This window comes from Leptonychotes weddellii, chromosome 12 (assembly GCF_054177405.1).
Source record: "Leptonychotes weddellii isolate Sample4059 chromosome 12, ASM5417740v2, whole genome shotgun sequence".
Classification (NCBI taxonomy): Eukaryota; Metazoa; Chordata; class Mammalia; order Carnivora; family Phocidae; genus Leptonychotes; species Leptonychotes weddellii.
In genome coordinates, this window is record NC_138380.1 from 73,210,152 (window position 1) to 73,229,615 (window position 19,464).

A 19,464-nucleotide genomic window follows, 5' to 3' on the forward strand; every position below is an offset into this window, starting at 1 on the left:
AAAAAAAAAAAAAAAGCGGTGACCATTTAGCAGGTAATATTAGCAAGTAAGTGACTCCTTTCTCTCTACCTACTCCTACCTCTACTACATACATTATATGTATGAATGTCTAATAAGACATTCCCTTTTTCTTAAGAAACAAGACTGTTTATTCTCTCTTAATCTCATATTAAAAATTAACACTAAATTTTAATTTGTTAATTTTGTGTTGAATTCAGTCAAGGGTATTTACCGTTGTATTTTCTATTTTCAGGCCTGCTGTCCTGGATGATTTTGTTAGTACAATTGATTTACCTAATTATGGATGCACCATTCCTGAAAAAACTACTTGCAGTGTTTATGGCTGGGGTTATACTGGATGTAAGCTATTTTTAAAATGATAAGGCAATATCATACTTATTTTATTTAAAACAATTCTATTTGTCTCTTATTTTTCTCAGCTTATCCTGTGCTCATTAACTGTACATTTTTTACCCCATTCTAGCCATCACCTCTGATGGTCTATTACGAGTAGCACATCTCTATATTATGGGAAACGAGAAATGCGGCCAATACCATCAAGGGAAGGTGACTCTGAATGAGTCTGAAATATGTGCTGGAGCTGAAAATATTGTATCAGGACCATGTGAGGTAAAAAGAACATTTTTTAAAAATAAGTATATAATAAATATCATAGTTTCTTATGTTTCTTTTTTGTTTCTTTTTGGTCCATTTTTCTCAAATAAAAATCATTGTCTACCAACTTGTTCTGACAGAGAGAAATTGGGAAAGATAACCCCCTTCATTATCCTTGTACACTTATTTTAACTATACAGTAAGAAAATCCATGTTTCATTGTCAGCAAACTATGATGATATTTGTCTCAAAAAAGCAATAAATGAATACAGCCAGAACTCTAATGGAAAGCTGTTCAAATTAAAAGTAGCCAGTATGCAGTTTGATACAATAGCTTACATTTTTCTGTTTTCTAAAGTTATCTGATCTTCCCAAATTCTCCCTAAATGAACTCTATGTCTGGTTTTAAACTTTTAAATGTGTTTTTGGTTAAGCCAGTGTGTGTGTTGTGTGTGTGTGTGTGTGGTTTAAACAAATTCTATTTTCAAAAACCAAAAGGTCGAAGTTGGTGACTTTAAGAGCTTGAACATTTTCATTTGTTAGGCAACTGTTCTTTCAACTTGGCAGTATTCCAATCCCTATTTTACATAGACAAGCTGTTAAACCATTATTTTATATGTATTTTTTTATATTTTAAATTTTATCTATTTATTTGTATGCGTATTTTGTGCTTTTAAAATTATTTCTGAAGTTGAGAACATTTTTATTAAAAATTTTAATCCCAGTGTGGTTAACATAAAGTGTTATATCAGTTTATGCTATACAATACAGTGATTCAAAAATTCTATACATTACTCAATGCTCATCATGTACTCTTAATCCCCTTCACTTATTTCGCCCATCCTCCCACCCACCTTCCCTCTGGTAACCATCAGTATGTTCTCTATTGTTAAGATTCTATTTTTTTGGTTTGTCTTTTTTTTCATTGTTTTGTTTCCCAAATTCCACATATGAGTGAAATCATATGGTGTTTGTCTTTCTCTGACTGACTTATTTCACTAGCATTATACTCTCTAGATTCATCCATGTTGCTGCAAATGGCAAGATTTCATTCTTTTTATAGCTGAGTAATATTCCTGTGTGTGTGTGTGTGTGTGTGTGTGTCTATATATCAGATCTTTATCCTTTCATCTATTGATGGACACTTGAGCTGCTTCCATAATTTAGCTATTTTAAGTAATGCTGTAGTAAACATAGGGGACATATCTTTTCGAATTAGTGTTTTCATATTTCTTGGTTGAATACCCAGTAGTGGAATTACTGGATTATACAGTAGCTCTATTTTTAATTTTTTGAGGAAACTCCATACTGTCTTCTGCAGTAGTTGTACCAGTTTGCATTCTCATCAATAGCGCAAGAGGGTTCCTTGTTTTTCCACACCCTGGTCAATACTTGCTGTTTCTAGTGTTTTTAATTTTAGTCATTCTAACAGGTATGAGATGATATCTCATTGTGCTTTTGATTTGCATTTCCCTGATGATGAGTGATGTTGAGAATCTTTTCATGTGTCTGTTGGCCATCTGTGTATTTTTGAAGAAATATTTGTTCATATCTTTTGACCATTTTTCAATTGGAAAATTATTCATTTTTTGGGTGTTGACTTATATAAGCTTTATATATTTCGGATGTTAACCCTTCATCAGATATGTCATTTGCAAATATCTTCCCCCATTCATTAGATAGCCTTTTAGTTGACTGTTTCCTTCACTGTTGACTGTTTCCTTCACTGTGCAGAAACTTTTTATTTTGATGTTTGATGTAGTCCCAGTAGTTTATTTTTGCTTTTGTTTCCCTTACCTCAAGAGACATATCTGGAAAAATTATTGCTATGGCTTATTTCAGAGAAATTACTGTCTGTGCTCTCTTCTATGATTTTTATGGTTTCAAGTCTCACATTTATGTCCTTAATCCATTTTGAATTTATTTTTGTGTATGATGTAAGAAAGTGGTCCAGTTTCATTCTTTTGCGTGTAGTTATCCAGTTTTCCCAACACCATTTGTTGAAGAGACTGTCGTTTTCCCATTGCATCTTCTTTCCTCCTTTTAATTGACTATATAATTGTGGGCTTATTTCTGGATTTTCTATTCTGTTCCATTGATCTATGTGTCTATTTTTTGCCAGTACCATACAGTTTTGATTATGACAGCTTTCTAGTATATCTTAAAATCTAGGTTTGTGATACCTCCAGTTTTGTTCTTCTCTTTCAATTGCTTTGGCTATTCAGGGTGTTTTGTGGTTCCATACAAATTTTAGGGTTGTTTTTTCTAGTTCTGTGAAAAAATGCTGTTGATATTTTGATAGAGATTGCATTAAATCTATAGATTGCTCTGTGTAGCATGGACATTTTAACAATATTTGTTCTCTCAGTCTGTAAACATGGACTATCTTTCCATTTCTCTGGGTCATCTTCAATTTCTTTCATCATTGTTTTATAGTTTTCAGAACACAGGTCTTTCACTACATTGGTTAAGTTTATTCCTTTTACTATATTTGGTGCAATTGTAAATGGGATTGTTTTCTTAATTTCTCTTTCTACTACTTCATAATTTGTATATGGAAATGCAATAGATTTCCATACATTGATTTTGTATCCTGTGACCTCACTGAATTCATTTTTCAGTTCTAGTAGTTTTTTGGTGGACTCTCTAGGGTTTTCTATTTAGAGTATCATGTCATCTGCAAATAGTGTAAGTTTGACTTCTTCCTCAGATGCCTTTGTTTTCTTTTTGGTGTCTGATTGCTGTAGCTAGGATTTCCAGTACTATTTTAAATAACACTGGTGAGAGTGGACATCCCTGTCTCGTTCCTGACAATATAGGAAAAGCTCTCAGTTTTTCCCCACTGAGGATGACATTAGCTATGGATTTTTCATAGATGGCCTATATGATGTTGAGGTAGGTTCCCTCCAGACCCACTTTGTTGAGGGTTTTTATCATGAATAGATGTTGTACTTTGTCAAATGTTTTCTCTGTATCTATTGAAATAATCATATGGTTTTTATCCATTCTCTTGTTCATATGATGTATCATGTTGATTGATTTGCAAATATCGAAACACCCTTATATCCTAGGAGTAAATCTCAGTTGGTCATGGTGAATTATTTTTAAATGTATTGTTGGATTTGGTTTGCTAATATTTTGCTGAGGATTTCTGCATCTATGTTCATCAGAGATATTGGCCTATATTTCTCTTTTTCTGTAGTGTCTTTATCTGATTTTGATATCAAGGTAATGCTGACTTCATAGAATGAATTTGAAAGCTTTTCTTCCTCTTCTATTTGTTGGAATTGTTTGAAAATCAGTATTAATTCTTTTTTAAATCTTTGGTAGGATTCACCTGTGAAGTCTTCTGCTCCTGGACTTTTATTTGTTGGATTTTTTTTTTTTTTTTACTACTGATTTAATTTCATTGGTGGTAATTGGTCTGTTTTCAAATTTTCTATTTCTTCCTGATTCAGTTTTGGGAAGTTATATATTTCTAGGAATTTATCCATTTTTTCTAGGTTGTCTAATTTGTTGGCATATAATTTTTCATAATATTCTCTTATAATTGTTTGTATTTCTGTAGTGTCAGATGTTCTTTCTCCTCTTCATTTCTGATTTTATTTGATTCCTCTTTCTATCTTTTTCTGTCTCTCTGTCTCTCTCTCTCTCTCTCTGTATGATGAGTCTGGCTAAAGGTTTATTAATTGTGTTCATCTTTTCGAAGAGCCAGCTTCTAGTTTCATTGATCTGTTCTATTGTTTTGTGTGTGTGTGTGTTTAGTTTCTTTTGTTTATTTCTGTTCTAATCTTTATTATTCCATGGGTTGGGTTTTGTTTATTCTTTTTATAGCTCCTTTAGGTGTAAGGTTAGGTTGTTTATTTGAGATTTTTCTTTTTGTGAGGTATTTATATGGCTATAGATTTCCCTTTTAGAACAGCTTTTGTTGCATCCCAAAGATTTTAGACCATTGGGTTTTCATATTCAGTCTCCATGTATTTTTTTATTTTCTCTTTTATTTCTTGGTTGACCCATTCATTGTTTAGTAGCATGTTATTTAACCTAAATATATCTGTGGTCTTTCCAGATTTTTTCTTGTTGTTGATTTCCAGTTTCATAGTGTTGCAGTTGGAAAACATGCAACATGCATACAACTTTGATCTTTTTGAATTTATTGAGACTTGTCTTGTGGCCTTAAATGTGATCTATTCTGGAGAATGTCACATGTGTAATTGAAAAGAATGTGTATTCTGCTGTTTTAGGATGGAATGTTCTGAATATATCTGTAAAATCCATCTGGTCCATTGTATCTTTCAAAGTCACTGTTTCTTTTTTGATTTTCTGTTTGGATGATTTATCCATTGATGTAAGTGGGGTCTTAAAGTTTTCCTACTATTATTGCATTATTATCAATTACTTCCTTTGTGTTTGTTATTAGCTGCTTTATGTATTAGGGTGCTCTCATGTTGGGTACATAAATATTTACAATTGTTATATCTTCTTGCTGGATTATTCCCTGTATGATTATATAGTGTCCTTCTTCATCTCTTGTTACAGTCTTTGTTTTAAAGTCTATTTTGTATAAATATCGCTACCCCTGGCTTTCTTTTCACCTCCATTTGCATGATAAATGTTTTTCCATCCCTTTACTTCCAATCTGCATATGTCTTTAGGTCTGAAATGATTCTCTTCTAAGCAGCATATACATGGGTCATGCTTTTTTATCCATTCTGTCACCTTATGTCTTTTGATTGGAGTGTTTAGATGTATTTTGAATATAAGAGACACAGTCTCCAAGCCTAGGAGCTTTGGAGTTGGGGAATACTATGTGAGGTAAGGCATGGAATGAGTTCAATAAATAGTGAAATATCTTTTGACATGTAGGAAAATAAATATGGGGCGTAAATATGTATTTCCATGCATGTGCTATATATATTGGTCTGAGATACTATTCCTGAAAAAAATGTTTCATAAGTAAAAGAGTTTAAACAACTGCTTTAAAATGATATAGTTAGAAACAGGTTATGCGTTTATAACCACTTTCAAATTTGATGTTTTCCTAGTAAATAGTATTACTTTGTTCATTATTAGAGCTGAAAATCTGCTAGGAGAAAGAGAAATTTATTTATTTATTTACTATTTATTTATTTCTTACTTAGCTACCTACTTACACTAAGAGTCCTTTAAAACACAAAGTTTTGAGCTCAACCCAATCTTCAAGATCATTTAAGAATCTATGCACTTATCCAGCCCTACTGTCATTACTAAAAATGCTTCAACCACCGCTCATCAGGAATTGCCTGTGATCTGATTTATCATTTATACATTGTTAGATTCCTAACTTTAGCATTGAATTATTTATTACATTATCATATATTTGTTATTTTTATCCATATTGAAGGACAATTTTAAGTTCATTCTGCCATTTCTCAAAAATGCATTTATCCTCCAGAATTTTTTTTAATATCACTTATATTTAAAACAAGGTAATATAATCCCTGAAGCCACTGAAATCTAAACATTTGAAGAAAACCTCCCAAATGATTGTATAATAGCAATAGGATCACATTTGGTGAAAGTCTGCCAAAGTGAATTGCTTTGATGAGGAGTTTGTATCAGTAATCACTGGTGCAGTTTTAAAAAATCAGATTTATTAACTCATGTGGCATAGTTTATATGTCTCTTAGAATAACCTATTTTCCCTACTGTTTTATCTCCTGCTTCACCCCCATCTTGATATTCCCCATCATACAATGCTGATAGTGCTCTTCTTTACACCTGTAACAGAACTAAATTCCTTAATAGTTTCATTTTATCTCATCATATCACTATTAAGAGAAAATTAAGGTAGTCTCAAACACTCTTCTTCACACAAGGATGCCAAAAGCCAGTCATTGCAACCTTAGAAGGCTACATAGTGCATGAAAATGATGCAGCATATTTGTAATAATTATATATAATAATATGCATTAATATATACATGTTTATAAAAATATACACACATATCAATCTATCAATCTATTCATCTATCATCTATCTGTGTCTTATGACAAAACAGGGTAACCATATAAAAAATGCCATGAAATTAGAGGCTACCTTCTACAAAGGGGGGTATGAGATATAAAAAATATATAAATATAACTATATTAACTACAAATACAACAGTAAATGCAGGAATATTCTTTTTTTATGCCCCAGAACATAATTTCCAAACAGTAAATAGAATTATTTTATCAATTATGATGTGTATTTAATTTTCTAAAATCTTTCTGGGGACAAGATTGAAGGAAGGAAAGTAAAAAGCTTTAGAAATAAGGGAAATTTTAAGCATTTTAATCATTAAAACTCTATGATTATAGGTAAAGCACAAAAGTTCTTGTATTTTTTACATTTTCTAAATTTTCTATATTGAACATATTTTGAACATCAGAAGAAAATAAAAGTAAATATAAAGTCTACCTTCTAAATAGCTATCAGTTGTTTTGTGTTAATTAATCTGTATTCAACAAAGACGAAAACCATTTTAAAAGATGAGTGAATATGTTGTATAAGACAAGTCATTCTTTTTTAATATATTTTAAATATTTAATTAATTAATTAATTAATTTGAGAGAGAGAGTGTGCAAGCAGGGGGATGAGCAGAGGGAGAGGGACAAGCCTACTCCATGATGAGTGTGGAGCCTGACGTGGGGCTTGATCCCATGACCCTGAGATCACAACCTGAGCTGAAATCAAGAGCCGCCCAGGTGCCCCTAGACACTTCATTCTTAAATGAATACTCCACATGATAGAACACTTTTAACTTTTGTACTTCTCTCAGTGTGACTTGGGTAATTCAATAGAAAGATGACCACTGGCCTAGTACATCTATTTATGTCTTCATATCTCAGTTGCAGCTATTGTCTTTTCTTGTATATGTGCATATTTGAGATATAAATCTGTATAGGAAATATTAATGAATTATTAACTTTGTTTCTAAAATAATACTTTTTTTGTTGTTGTTACTGTTGCATGTCTTCTTCCTAGGGAGATTATGGTGGCCCACTTGTTTGTGAACAACATAAAATGAGAATGGTTCTTGGTGTCATTGTTCCTGGTCGTGGATGTGCCATTCCAAATCGTCCTGGCATTTTTGTCCGAGTAGCATATTATGCAAAATGGATACACAAAATTATATTAACGTATAAGATACCACAGTCATAGCTGATGTAACTGTGTCTGAATCTTCCATCAATAGAATTCTCTTTTACCTGAAGATTTCAGAGAACATGGAATTAAAATGTCACTTAAAGCAATCCTAAGACAACTACTTGAGTGTCATGTTTGTTAAGATACTCATTAATATTTATGGGTGTTTTTTGTTGTTTTGTTTGTCAGTGTTATTTTGTAAATGTTGAAGTGAATTAAGGTACATGCAAGTGTAGTAACATATCTCCTGAAGATACTTGAATGGATTAAAAACTGCAAAGGTATAATTGCTGGATGATAAAAGATTTAATGGAAAAGTTCAATTAATCTCTACGCTGCTTTCCAAAGTTAGTTTATGAATAAACCATAAGTTAAACATTATTTTAACCTCACAAAGACAATTTATGCCTTTGTCCTTAAGTTGTAACTCTGTATTAAATTATATTACCTTTCATATACCATACATTATATTTCATTCATTCCTCCTCACTGTGTATCCTCTAATACTGGTCTACATCCTTTCTACAAAATTATGTGCCCATCTATGCAGACCTTGGTACACATGTGCATGCACTAGAGTTCAAATCATGGTATATCTAATGTAACCTCTAAATATTCTGGAAGTGTGTACCTGTAGTTTTTCCTTAAGAGAAAAATAGAAATTTTTAAAGACCAGTAGAAATTTTTAAGGAAAGGTGCAAGATAGAAGTGACCAGCTCATTCTCTATATGTAATCTGCAGATGACCTCTACTGGTTGACATTTAAGGTGTGGTCATGACCCTCAAAGTTAAGTAACACCAAATCTAGGTGTTTAAATATATTTATCATCCTAGTCATCTTGTAGTTTCTAATTCTTAAAGGGAAGAGGGTAATATGTGTATTAGTATTATTTCTTTCCTTCAAATTTAGGGACCTTATTTATGTAAGATATTTTTAGATCTACTTTCCTGAAGTATTTTCTTTATTATTCTTACGTAATTGTCCAATTGAAGCTTAAAAAATTATTTAAGTAGGTTAATTCTAAGACTTGCTGCTGTGATTGGCTTGAGGTCATCGTCTTTAAATTTTTAAAAATTATTTCAGAGGAAAATTTCCATATGTCCCCAAAGATTTGTAAATGGACTTTCATCAAACTATGAATTAAAGTATATGTTGAAGAAAAAAAAATCAGGATACCTTTCTCAACCTGAAAGTTTTTTCGCCTAATGAGACTTTACTCAAGTAAAGGAAAAAAAAAAAAAAAAGGAAATGAAAGGAACTAGCTTGTCTAAACTCTGAATTCAATTATGTTTTAAAGGGGAGTTATATCTGCAGAATGAAATATTTTGTGAAAATATCTTCATTTTATCTTATTTCATTTTACATAAATCTTTCAAATGCCATGGGGGAATATCTATTCAAATTTTGTATTCTGTCTCATAATACCAAATTATCATATTTATTATTGTATTTGGCATGATTATTGTATTTGAGTGATTCCAAACCAGTATCCCCATTTCTCTAATTTGTTTCTCTTGACTGACATCAATTAAGGCCAGAGATCCAAACAATGCTCTCAAAGCTTCATAGGACACAGTTCAATCTTGAGTAAAATGCTCTTAAATTTACTTGAAAGCTTAGTCCACAGAGTACAGGACAGCAAATCCAGAAATACCTATGCAAACCCAGAAATATCTATCCAAATTGTGCCATACAAATTGAACATATTGTAATAAGATATGTTCTGGTATCAAGAAACAGTGAAAGCAAAGAGAGATCCGAAAAGTTGTCAGTCCACATCATCTTCTTTGTATTTTTCTTTCCTTATGGGATATATCATTTTAATCAAAACATTAGGAATTTCAAAGGTATATTGTCCCAAAATTAAATAATTTTTCAGTTTTTTCTTGATGAACTGGCAAAATTTGATCAAATCCTATATTGATGTTTGTAAAATATTTATGAAATTCTAATATGTCTAAATACTCACACTTTAAGATTTCCTTTCTTGTCTTTTCCTCTAAATTTCCATGGAAAGAGAGATAGGGATTACCTAGACACAAGATGCAGCTAGCTTTTTAGATATTTTGAACTCAGTGTTTTCCATTTTATTAAAGTGTGAAAACATACCACCAATAAAACATCAGACATGGTGCACAAAGCAGTCCTAGCTTTGAGAAGTTCCCTTTGTAATAAGGGGAGATCAGTAGAATTGACGATAAAAGCAAGATGAACAAGATCCATGTGATTTTAGGTGGTAGGACAATGAATAATCATGTCATTTTTCTCTGGCGAAAGATACTATTTCCTGGGCATTCTTTTCTTATTCAATCAAAAAATGAAAAATCCAACTTAGCCAAAATCGATTGTATTTTGAGTAATGGACAAAAAGGTCTTTTAAATTAGAAGTTTTCAATGTTATTTTTGTTTGGGCTGTTTGAATAATGGTTATGTGCTGTTGTAATTGTGGACATTTTCTTATGTCTGCCAGGAATAGTAATGTAAAATTAAAATATTTGTCATAATGCCTCTGCCGTGCAGAAGGGATGATAGTCCTTTTGTATACTTCTTTAATTTTATTGTAAAATATGTAATGAGTTTTACCTATTTGCTGTGGGCAGGTCCTCAGTAAAATGGTTTATATTGAGTCAATCTCTAGTATTAACAGACTCTTGCTTGCTATCTAAGTGTTTCAAACTATGGGAAACATGAGACACTGGAAGGCAAGAAAAATAACAATAATGGCATGTGATAGCAAAATTGTATTTCACTTATTCCTGTGAATATTTCTTGTTGGTACCAATGGTACTGTACAAAGTGAATGTTATAGCCACAACATTCTCTTGGAAAAAAAAAAAAAAAGCACTGTCAAGAAGTGAGAAATTGTTGTCAGACATTTTGTTGTTTCTAAATATTTTCTTTCTTTTTTAAAAGAAATACTGGTATTGCAATATAGAAATCATGAGGTAAAGAGTTTTAATAAACTCTCATACTAAAAAAAACTTTAAATTGATTTACTAAGTTTCCAAAGATAACTTTTAATTATATCCTGTATTTATAGACAAACTCATTTGAATGATAAAGTTAACTTGAATAAAAAGACATAGTCTTTGTGGAAATACTTTTCACAATAAAGTTCAAAAAGAAGTTCTCTTTCAACGTTCAATTGAGTTTCGTACTAAGAATTTACTAATACAAAAAAAAGTTAAAATTTTCTGGTCACAAAAATCTTGACAGTGTAATTTTAAGTAGGTTCATTTCCATTTGCACAGAAAGTTTCTGTCTTTAGGAAACTGAAAATGGAATACTATGGATGTTATGACTGTTTGTCTTGGTGTAAATAGGAAATTGATAAGCTGCCTGTTTAGTGGTATAGCTGGATGCTTACCCAAAAAGGGAACACTGTGGTTATGACTTGTATATAAAGTTTCTGTAGGTAATAAAGTTGCTATTTTTATAACCATGATTATATTATTATTATTAATAATAATAAAATATTTTATCAAAATGCTTCCTTTCTCTTATTATAATTATCTATACAGACATGTTTGAATCTGCTCTAGGGCTTAATGCAGAAAACAACAATGATCTCACTGACAGAAATTACGTATACTTTGTTGCAAGAAATACTAGAACTAAGACAAATAATCATTCTTTTTTTCCAACATCTATCCATGGCATTATCAGTGGTCTTCACTAAACCATTAATCTCTACACACTTTGATTTCTCCCACCATAATATACAATTATTTAGTCATTTTCATATTTGCTAGAATGGTACTGTGATATAACTTGCTAATATAAATAATATAAAACATTGTCATGAAGGATCATCTAAATTCCTTTACTATATCACTATATATCACAAAAGTAATTGTAAATGATCCAATTAATCAATTAATCACTCAATATACCTTTTAAAATATGCATTAAATTCAGAATAAATATGAGTCCAACAGACTCACCTAATTCAAATGGAAAGCAAGTTTGGAAGAAAAAATTATCAATTAATCTAACCAAACAGAGCTCTGTAACACTATTGATTATTTCAAGTTATATTGTCTCTTGCCAAAAGTTAATTTTTGGCATAGATACCTATCTCAAGTGATGACTAATATATCTAACTCTAGAGCCCCTGATAGTATCTGATCTTCCTAACGATTATTATCTAAGCAGAATATATGCATTTATTCAGTTCTGGTAGCAGTATTTCTGGTAGTAGTATCAAAGAATATTTCCAATACATATATTGCTGGTTTTTCTAAATTTTTATTTTTTTTCTCCTTTTTAAGAACTCCATTCCATTCTAAACCTATATTCAGCTATTTTAAGTAGAATACTCCAGGACAGCTTCTCTAAGAGGTGGTATTTGAACAGGCGTGAAAGAGCAAGCTAAGTAAATATCTGGGGTCTAATAAATAAAACTTGGACAATATTTTTGTCCATTATGCCATTTGTCAATGTCCTGAATAGAATCATCTTAGTTTGCCTTTCCTCAATGTTTTAGTCCAGAAGGTTCATTGCTATTCTATTTCATTATTTTCCGACACAGGCCCCATCCTTAATCTATACAACCCTAAAAGTGCTTTCTATGTCATTTTACCAAATTGCAACCCTTTCATGTAAAATCCAGAATAAAAGTCTTATTCTACACAGTCTGTATCTAGCTGTTTATCTATCTATCTGGTTCCTTATATTTATAAATATCTCAGTTGCATGTGTTGCTTAGGAGAGCGAAATTTAAAAGATTGTTTGTAGTAATTTGGTTAAAGTTTACAGTCCTATGAAGAATATGTTATTGCCTGAAGCACATCTAAGCAAGACAGAAAATAATGGGCAAAGGAAATAATTCAAAAGAAGTGTGTGAGTATAGATTATACATATTATTTTATGCTTTTTAAAAAGGTAGAGAACAACATCAAAATAAAACAAAACCTATCAATCTGACATATTAGCTAATTCCAAACTGACTTTGGGCCCTTATTTCTCTCGATGAACACCTATCACTTTATTTTCATTATTTTATTTCACATTGTAAATGTCTTCACTTTTAAACGTCATGCCATGGGATACCTGGGTGGCTCAGTCAGTTAAGCCTCTGCCTTTGGCTCAAGTCATGATCCCAGGATCCTGGGATCGGGTCTCCCAGTGAGCTCCTTGCTCAGCGGGGAGCCTTCCTCTCCCTCTACCTACTCCTCCCCCTGCTTGTGCCCGCCCCCCCAATAAATAAATAAAATCTTTAAAAAAGAATAAACTTCATGCCTGTGTTCAAACAGTCCCTGTGAATATCAGGCTTCTCTTTAATACCCCCAACCTTCAAATGTCACATAATTTCCCTTGTGAATCCATCGTCAACATCTTTTATCTAGAAGTCATTACTTCTTTAGCTCTAGGCTGGGTTTGCTGATGGTTCCTTCCACTTGTTATCAGAGTCTGCCTATGACTGCATGAGATTTATTTTGTTTTGTTTTATTCTGCTTTGTTTTTAATGTGCAAACTGCCTCCACTCAGTTTGAGCTGCTCAGAGACATCAGCACTGTCTTGCTATTAATATTTGTATATTCTTTACTTTGCACAGTGCTTCACCTGTAATGATACCCTATAAATATTTCATAATTATTAATATTCTATAATCTACCCTCTTTTTGAAGGTTTACCAGTATTACACAGAGAAATGCAATTTTTGTTAAAATTAGGCAACTCTCAGCAAGGTTTAAGAATTTTAGGGTTTAATATTTAATTACATTATTTAGATTTGAATTAGTAAGTGGGACTATTTTTCAATGGTCTATTGTATTTCATACATTGGGGCATGCAGCTGGAAAAGAGAGGAGTTATTCACTCTGAAGAGTTTATGCGTTCATATTTGTAAATGCGGTTATTAAAAATAAAAATGGAGAACTAGATTGTAGCTTGCTAATGGATTCAGATGTTTACTTCATACAGCCTGATACAGTTTTGATTATGTCTGTGAATGTTTTCCCATCTGAGTTTTTCCACAAAGCACTGATGTCATAACACTGAGGGGGAAAGGATCGTTATCAATTACTACAAAATTATTCTGAGACAACAATGGTCTACTCATTACATATATGCAAATATGCCATCTGATGTGCATCGAGAAGTTTCACAATATTGTTACTCAATTAGCAAAAGGTTTTTATCTGATGAATTTTCTTAACTGAGAGAAATCAACTTGGGGAACATGGTGCAATGAAATGAAGTGGGGAAAAGGCAGATGAATTTTCATATTTTTTTCATATGTTTTTGAAGCTTTACAAAGATATTGTCCAGTTTTCAGGACTCTGATTTTTTTAAGTGGCTAAAATTCAAATGCAGTGATAATTTAGAATACAGGACTATACCCTAAGACAAAGACTTTATAGCTTATAAAAGAAAAATAATGAAAATTTGACACTATGGAATGATAAAAGTGATCAAGGATCTTTAGAGGAGAAAGGAAAAGCTGCACTTTGATTGTTTAAAGAGTTATTCTGAGAGGAAATGCTCAGGTCCTTCAGGTTAAGAGAGTAAGAATTTGAGGAAAATAAGATTGATGTTTCAGTCAGATAGTTTAGGTACAAAGCAGAACCTTCTCGTTCATGAACTCATGGAAGCTCTTACTATGTATATTTCTTAAAATGGAAATATTTCTTCAATGACTTAGGTAAGCTTTACCCAAACTGGTCTCTCATGGAACACTGTTCTGCAGGACACTTTAAAGCTGTAATGAAAACAAAATGGGACTTGAATAAACTTTTAGAGATGCTGGGATACTTTATACAGGTCACTTTGTTGCAGAGTTTTCAAGGACCTTTGGATGATCGTGTGTATTTTGAAGCTCCATGAGAGAGCATGGTATGGCATATTCTTTAAATCTGCTATACTACAGAACCCCCTTAAAATTATGTAGACAATAGTTACATGTTTAGTACAACAGATCTGCTAAATACTGTCTAGGAAAACTTGATTTACTTATTTATTTTCTGAATTGGAGTCAGTGGTAACTATAAGATTTCTATTGTCTTTTATAATCTACAATGATTTTTCTTTTCTAAAAAAAAAAAAAAATCTACCAGCAATCTTGCCGTTGGCAAATTTTTGCTTTTTTATACTCAGTTTGAGTAAAATTCAGACACTTAGGAAGAGTTGAGGCATATTTTTCCTGACATGTGTATTCCATCTATTTGACCTCTCATATAATATTATTAACATAAGGGGCGCCTGGGTGGCTCAGATGGTTAAGCATCTGCCTTCGGCTCAGATCATGATCCCAGGGTCCTGGCACTGAGCCCCGCGTTGGGCTCTCTGCTCAGCAGGGAGTCTGCTTCTCCCTCTCCCTCTACTGCTCCCCCTGCGTGTACTCTCTTGCTCTCTCTGTCGGATAAAATCTAAAAAAAAAAAAAAAGACTTAAAAGATATTATTAACATGAAAACAAAGTTGATGACACAAAAATATGAAGGTGATACTATTTTACCCACCCAAAACTAAAAAAAAAAAAAAAAAAAGACAAAAAGTGCAATATTTTCCCATGTTACTAGCCCCCATAATGTCCCCTTGTAAGCTGAAATTTCCAGTTGGAAATGGGAGAGCTAAGGAGAAAAAGATGAGTAAAAGTTACAAGAGAGAAGATAATGAAAAGAGGAAAAGGAAGGGAAAAAGAAAACCTGGAGGGGAGCTGGGGGAAATTTTCTGGGTGTCTTTACATGTACCCAGAAGTAAAGTCAACAGAAAGATCTAAAGCATTATTCTTTATTAGCCTCTTTCCTTCTTAGTCATAACTATCTGCATTTCCCAGATGCACTCGTAATCACTAAGTGTAATGAGTCATCCTAAAATAAACAAACATAGAGTCTGAGCATAGATCATTGGCATTCACAGTCAATGTCCCATTTTTATTCTCTCATTTTCTCCATTCCTTTTTTATTTGCTGCCTCCATCAATTATATCTTAACTGTGATCCAAAGTAACAAGGAAAAACAAAGCTTTCTCTGTATTAATGTCACTCTCTAATGCATTACAACACTCTTCTCAGCTTTGAGGGCTTCAGCATCTTTTCATTGCTAAAACTTAGAGGTGAACTTGGCTGGAAGTTCGGCACGGCAGCTAAACAGGGAAGAACTGAAGTACTGGATGGAGGTACAAAGGCAAGAGCTTAACTGTCTACTTGACATAACTGCTTGGATGTGCTGTCACCGTCTAAACCGAATGTATCCAAAACTAAACACCAATCCCTTCCCTCCCTTCAATCTTCTCCTCCATAAAAGGCACATTAATCTGGTTTACTCAAACCAGAGTCCAGAAAGTTAGATTTTACCTATTTTGTGTCTCCCTGTCTATATCCAAACAAACTCCAAGAGATGGATTTTATTTCCTGAATATATGCTGCATCACTCACATGTCTTCATCTCCAGGGGCTCCACCCTGACCCAAGCCACAATTCTCTTTTGCCTTCATTACTACAATAATAACAAAACATTTCTTCATATATACTCCAAACCGTTCTCTATCCAGTTTCTAAAGTACATGTTTTAAAATAGAGCTGTGTCATTCTAGTGCTTAAAATCCTTCAGTGATTTCTCAGTGGCCTACCGATACCTATATGGCCTGTCCTTGACTGTTCAACTCATCCACCACCTCTTTTCCTTTTGCTCGCTACATTCTAGCTATTTCAGACTCCTTCCATCCTAAGACTAGGTTAAGCTCTTTCCTTCCTCGAAGCCTTTGCATCTGCTATTCTTTCTGCCTGGAATTACCTCCTCCCCAAGCTGACTAATACCTATTTCATCCTTCAGCTTAAATGTCACCAACTGTCCCCCCACCTACTCTCCTGACTCAGTTACACAGTGCACATCTGAAAGTATGATACAGTGCTATTTCAGAGCACTTACCTCAGTTAATCAAATTGATATTTCCATATATAATACACTCTCTCCTGTTAGACCGTAACTCCATGAGAACATGGGTTAGGTCTAAATTCTTCACACATTTATCTTCAGTATTGGCTAAGCCCTATATGGTAAATATTTGTTACATGGATGTACCGGTAATTATCTGCTTGCAAGTTTCTTTTTCTCCCCCCTCTGTTCAATTCCAAAATATAATGACATATACAATCTCTAAATTTTATTTACTATTGAAATAGTAACATCTTCAAATTCTTTTCATGGTAGTGTTGGGGAGGTGGATTCTACCAGCTTTTGTCATACACTTTTGTTTTCTGTGAGCAAATATTTATCAATCATTTACTATAATTGTGCTAGGCACTGGAAATGTAGTAGTGAATAAAATTTGGTCCCTACACAAAACACGAACGAGAAAGTGGTAACTGAGAAGTGCAAAGAGCTTCTGGGACATACAGCAATATTTGGTTGCGCTTTTTGGCTCATCTTTCCTTAATCCTCTATATTGTTGTAGTCTTAAATCCTGCCAATGTGAATATTATTTTTCTATGTTTTGAACACTTCCATCATTGCATTACTAATTGTTTAAGTTTAGAGTTACTTTTCTTTTATCTTCCCCTTTCTTTGTTCAATTTTTCCAGGTTCCTAATCTTTTAAATCCTGCCCCTTCTTCCTCACATTCCCAAGAATCTTATGACACTCTTAGTAGATTCAGAGAGGTTTATACATTTATTATCAAGAAAATAATAAAACTTCTCAAATGGTGAGAACACTAGCAATTTTTTGAGATGAAATTATAAAGGTTTCTTTTGCTAGCTCAAGACTGATAAATGTTTTATCATCGTAAGTTTTTAATTATATTTGAAGATCTAATAATAATACATAATGCTTATTCAGTGCTTCTATTTGCCAGGCTCTGTTTTATCTAATTTAATCATCATTACAATGTTACATAGGCAAATTTTACAACTATATCCATTTTAGAGAAAAGGAAGTGTTCAAATAATTTGTAATAAGAACGCACTTGGGGCATATTTTTAATATTAAATTGGCTTGACCCTTTCCTTCCATTCTGTTGAATGAACATTTAATTTAATTATTTTCCTGAAAAGTAGGGGAAAAGGGGAAATTCTTACTTAAACAAGAAAACGTTGCCATCATCTGTGCAGGATATGAGCAAGAAGCTATTCAGAGGTCAAACTGTTTTTCAAGTACGCCTGGCCCAGAGTTCTGTGAGGCATCAACTAAAGGACCATGGCCTCCTCACCTTCAAATATGACTGGCTAAGGTATGGTTACTTGTAATGTTAATTACTATAGAATTGAAGGTTAGGAAGGTAAGGGGGCTAGTTTAGAAGGGGAGGCTTCTATATCTTCGATGGGAGAGGGGGGTATAGCTATTGACAAAAAAAAGCAACAGGCTTGTGAGATAGAAATAGTAAGAACCTTAGAGAAACATGTAGTACAGTAAGAATTTGAAGGGGGCCCATATGGGGGCAACAAAGCCCAGAATTTATTCTGAAGCAAAGAAAAGAAGTAATGGTGCCTGCCCTTTATTGTAGGTAGCAGAGGATGTTTTATGAAAGAAGGAAACACCTTCAAAGGCCGTTATAAACTTTTATGTAGGGCCACTGCAGTCCCAGAAAAAATATGATTTACATATTTATTTTTTGCATTATATTACATGGAATCAGAGACTTTGACAGTTGCAAAGACATGCTAAAAACCACCTCTTTGATTTACAGAGGGGGAAAAAATAGTGAAATGACTTGTTCATGGTCACACAGCCAGAGGCAGAGCCAGTCCTGGAAACAAAATCTCCTCCTTTTTTTAATTCAACACCTTGATTTTATTATTTACTTAGTTTTAAACTGAGATCATAAATATAAAGAACATAAGAGTCAAAACCTCAAAAGAACTGCAGTACTTAAAAAGAATTATAAAAGAATACTAAAAAAAAAACAAAAAAACAACTTAAAATGCTGCTCAAGCAAAAGTGAGGTCCAATTTACTTTAGAGCCTAAAGGGATGTGGACAAAGGTCTGGTAGAGAGAGCCAATCCCAGGTAGAGATCTAGCAGACTCCTCCATAAGGAGCGAGCCGAGGTGGATGTCACTTGGCTTCCTTCCCCAGGGCAGTTTGTGAACCCACCCTATCCCTGACTGGGAAGAAGTCTTCTATGGACAAGCTGGGGGATTAATTTTCTTGCAAAAATGGAATGACAGTAGGACCATCCTTCCCAACCTGTGGGAAATAAACCTGCTGGGGCTAACCAACTAAGGAATCTGCAAGAGCTCCTGACCCAGAGAGGATTGGATTCTATTTTTTAAAGCAGCTTTAGAAGATTGGTTCTGTTGCAGACTAAAATTACTTACAATTCCTCAAATCAACCAAATGTGGTTGGGCAACCTGTGACTTTGAAACTCTAGCTCTAAGTTTCCCAAATACAGGGTTACACATTGGGATTAAAAGCTTATTAAATAGTACTTACAGTTCCTGATATTATACACATGATCTATATATTCCTCAGCCACCTTCATTCATCAGTTTGAATCTTTAAACTCTGTCTCTATGTACCTTGGAATATCATGAGCATTCTCAGGACATTTACATGTCTAAAAACATAATAAAAAGCCCACCGTAGTCCAGTGATCCTGTCTGGAAATTGTGGTGTCTTTCTTTTATGAATAGTTCTGATGGGGAAGAGGTAGGGTTGTTAATGTCTCATTTGAAGTTTTATCACTTCAGCATGTAGTTAAAAGTGTATGGTTGCATAAAACTGATTTTGTGTCTTTT

At 33.1% G+C, this 19,464-nt stretch overlaps 1 protein-coding gene across 1 annotated transcript; it reads left to right on the forward strand.

Moving 5' to 3' along the window:
- Positions 1 to 212: 212 nt before the first annotated feature.
- On the forward strand, positions 213 to 11,225 carry LOC145716420 (hepatocyte growth factor-like; the record flags this gene model as incomplete). The annotated part of the gene is made up of 3 exons (XM_081799704.1): positions 213 to 360; positions 485 to 630; positions 7,624 to 11,225. Coding segments are annotated over 3 exons (471 nt in total), but the record flags the coding sequence as incomplete, so codon positions are not given.
- Positions 11,226 to 19,464: the final 8,239 nt, after the last annotated feature.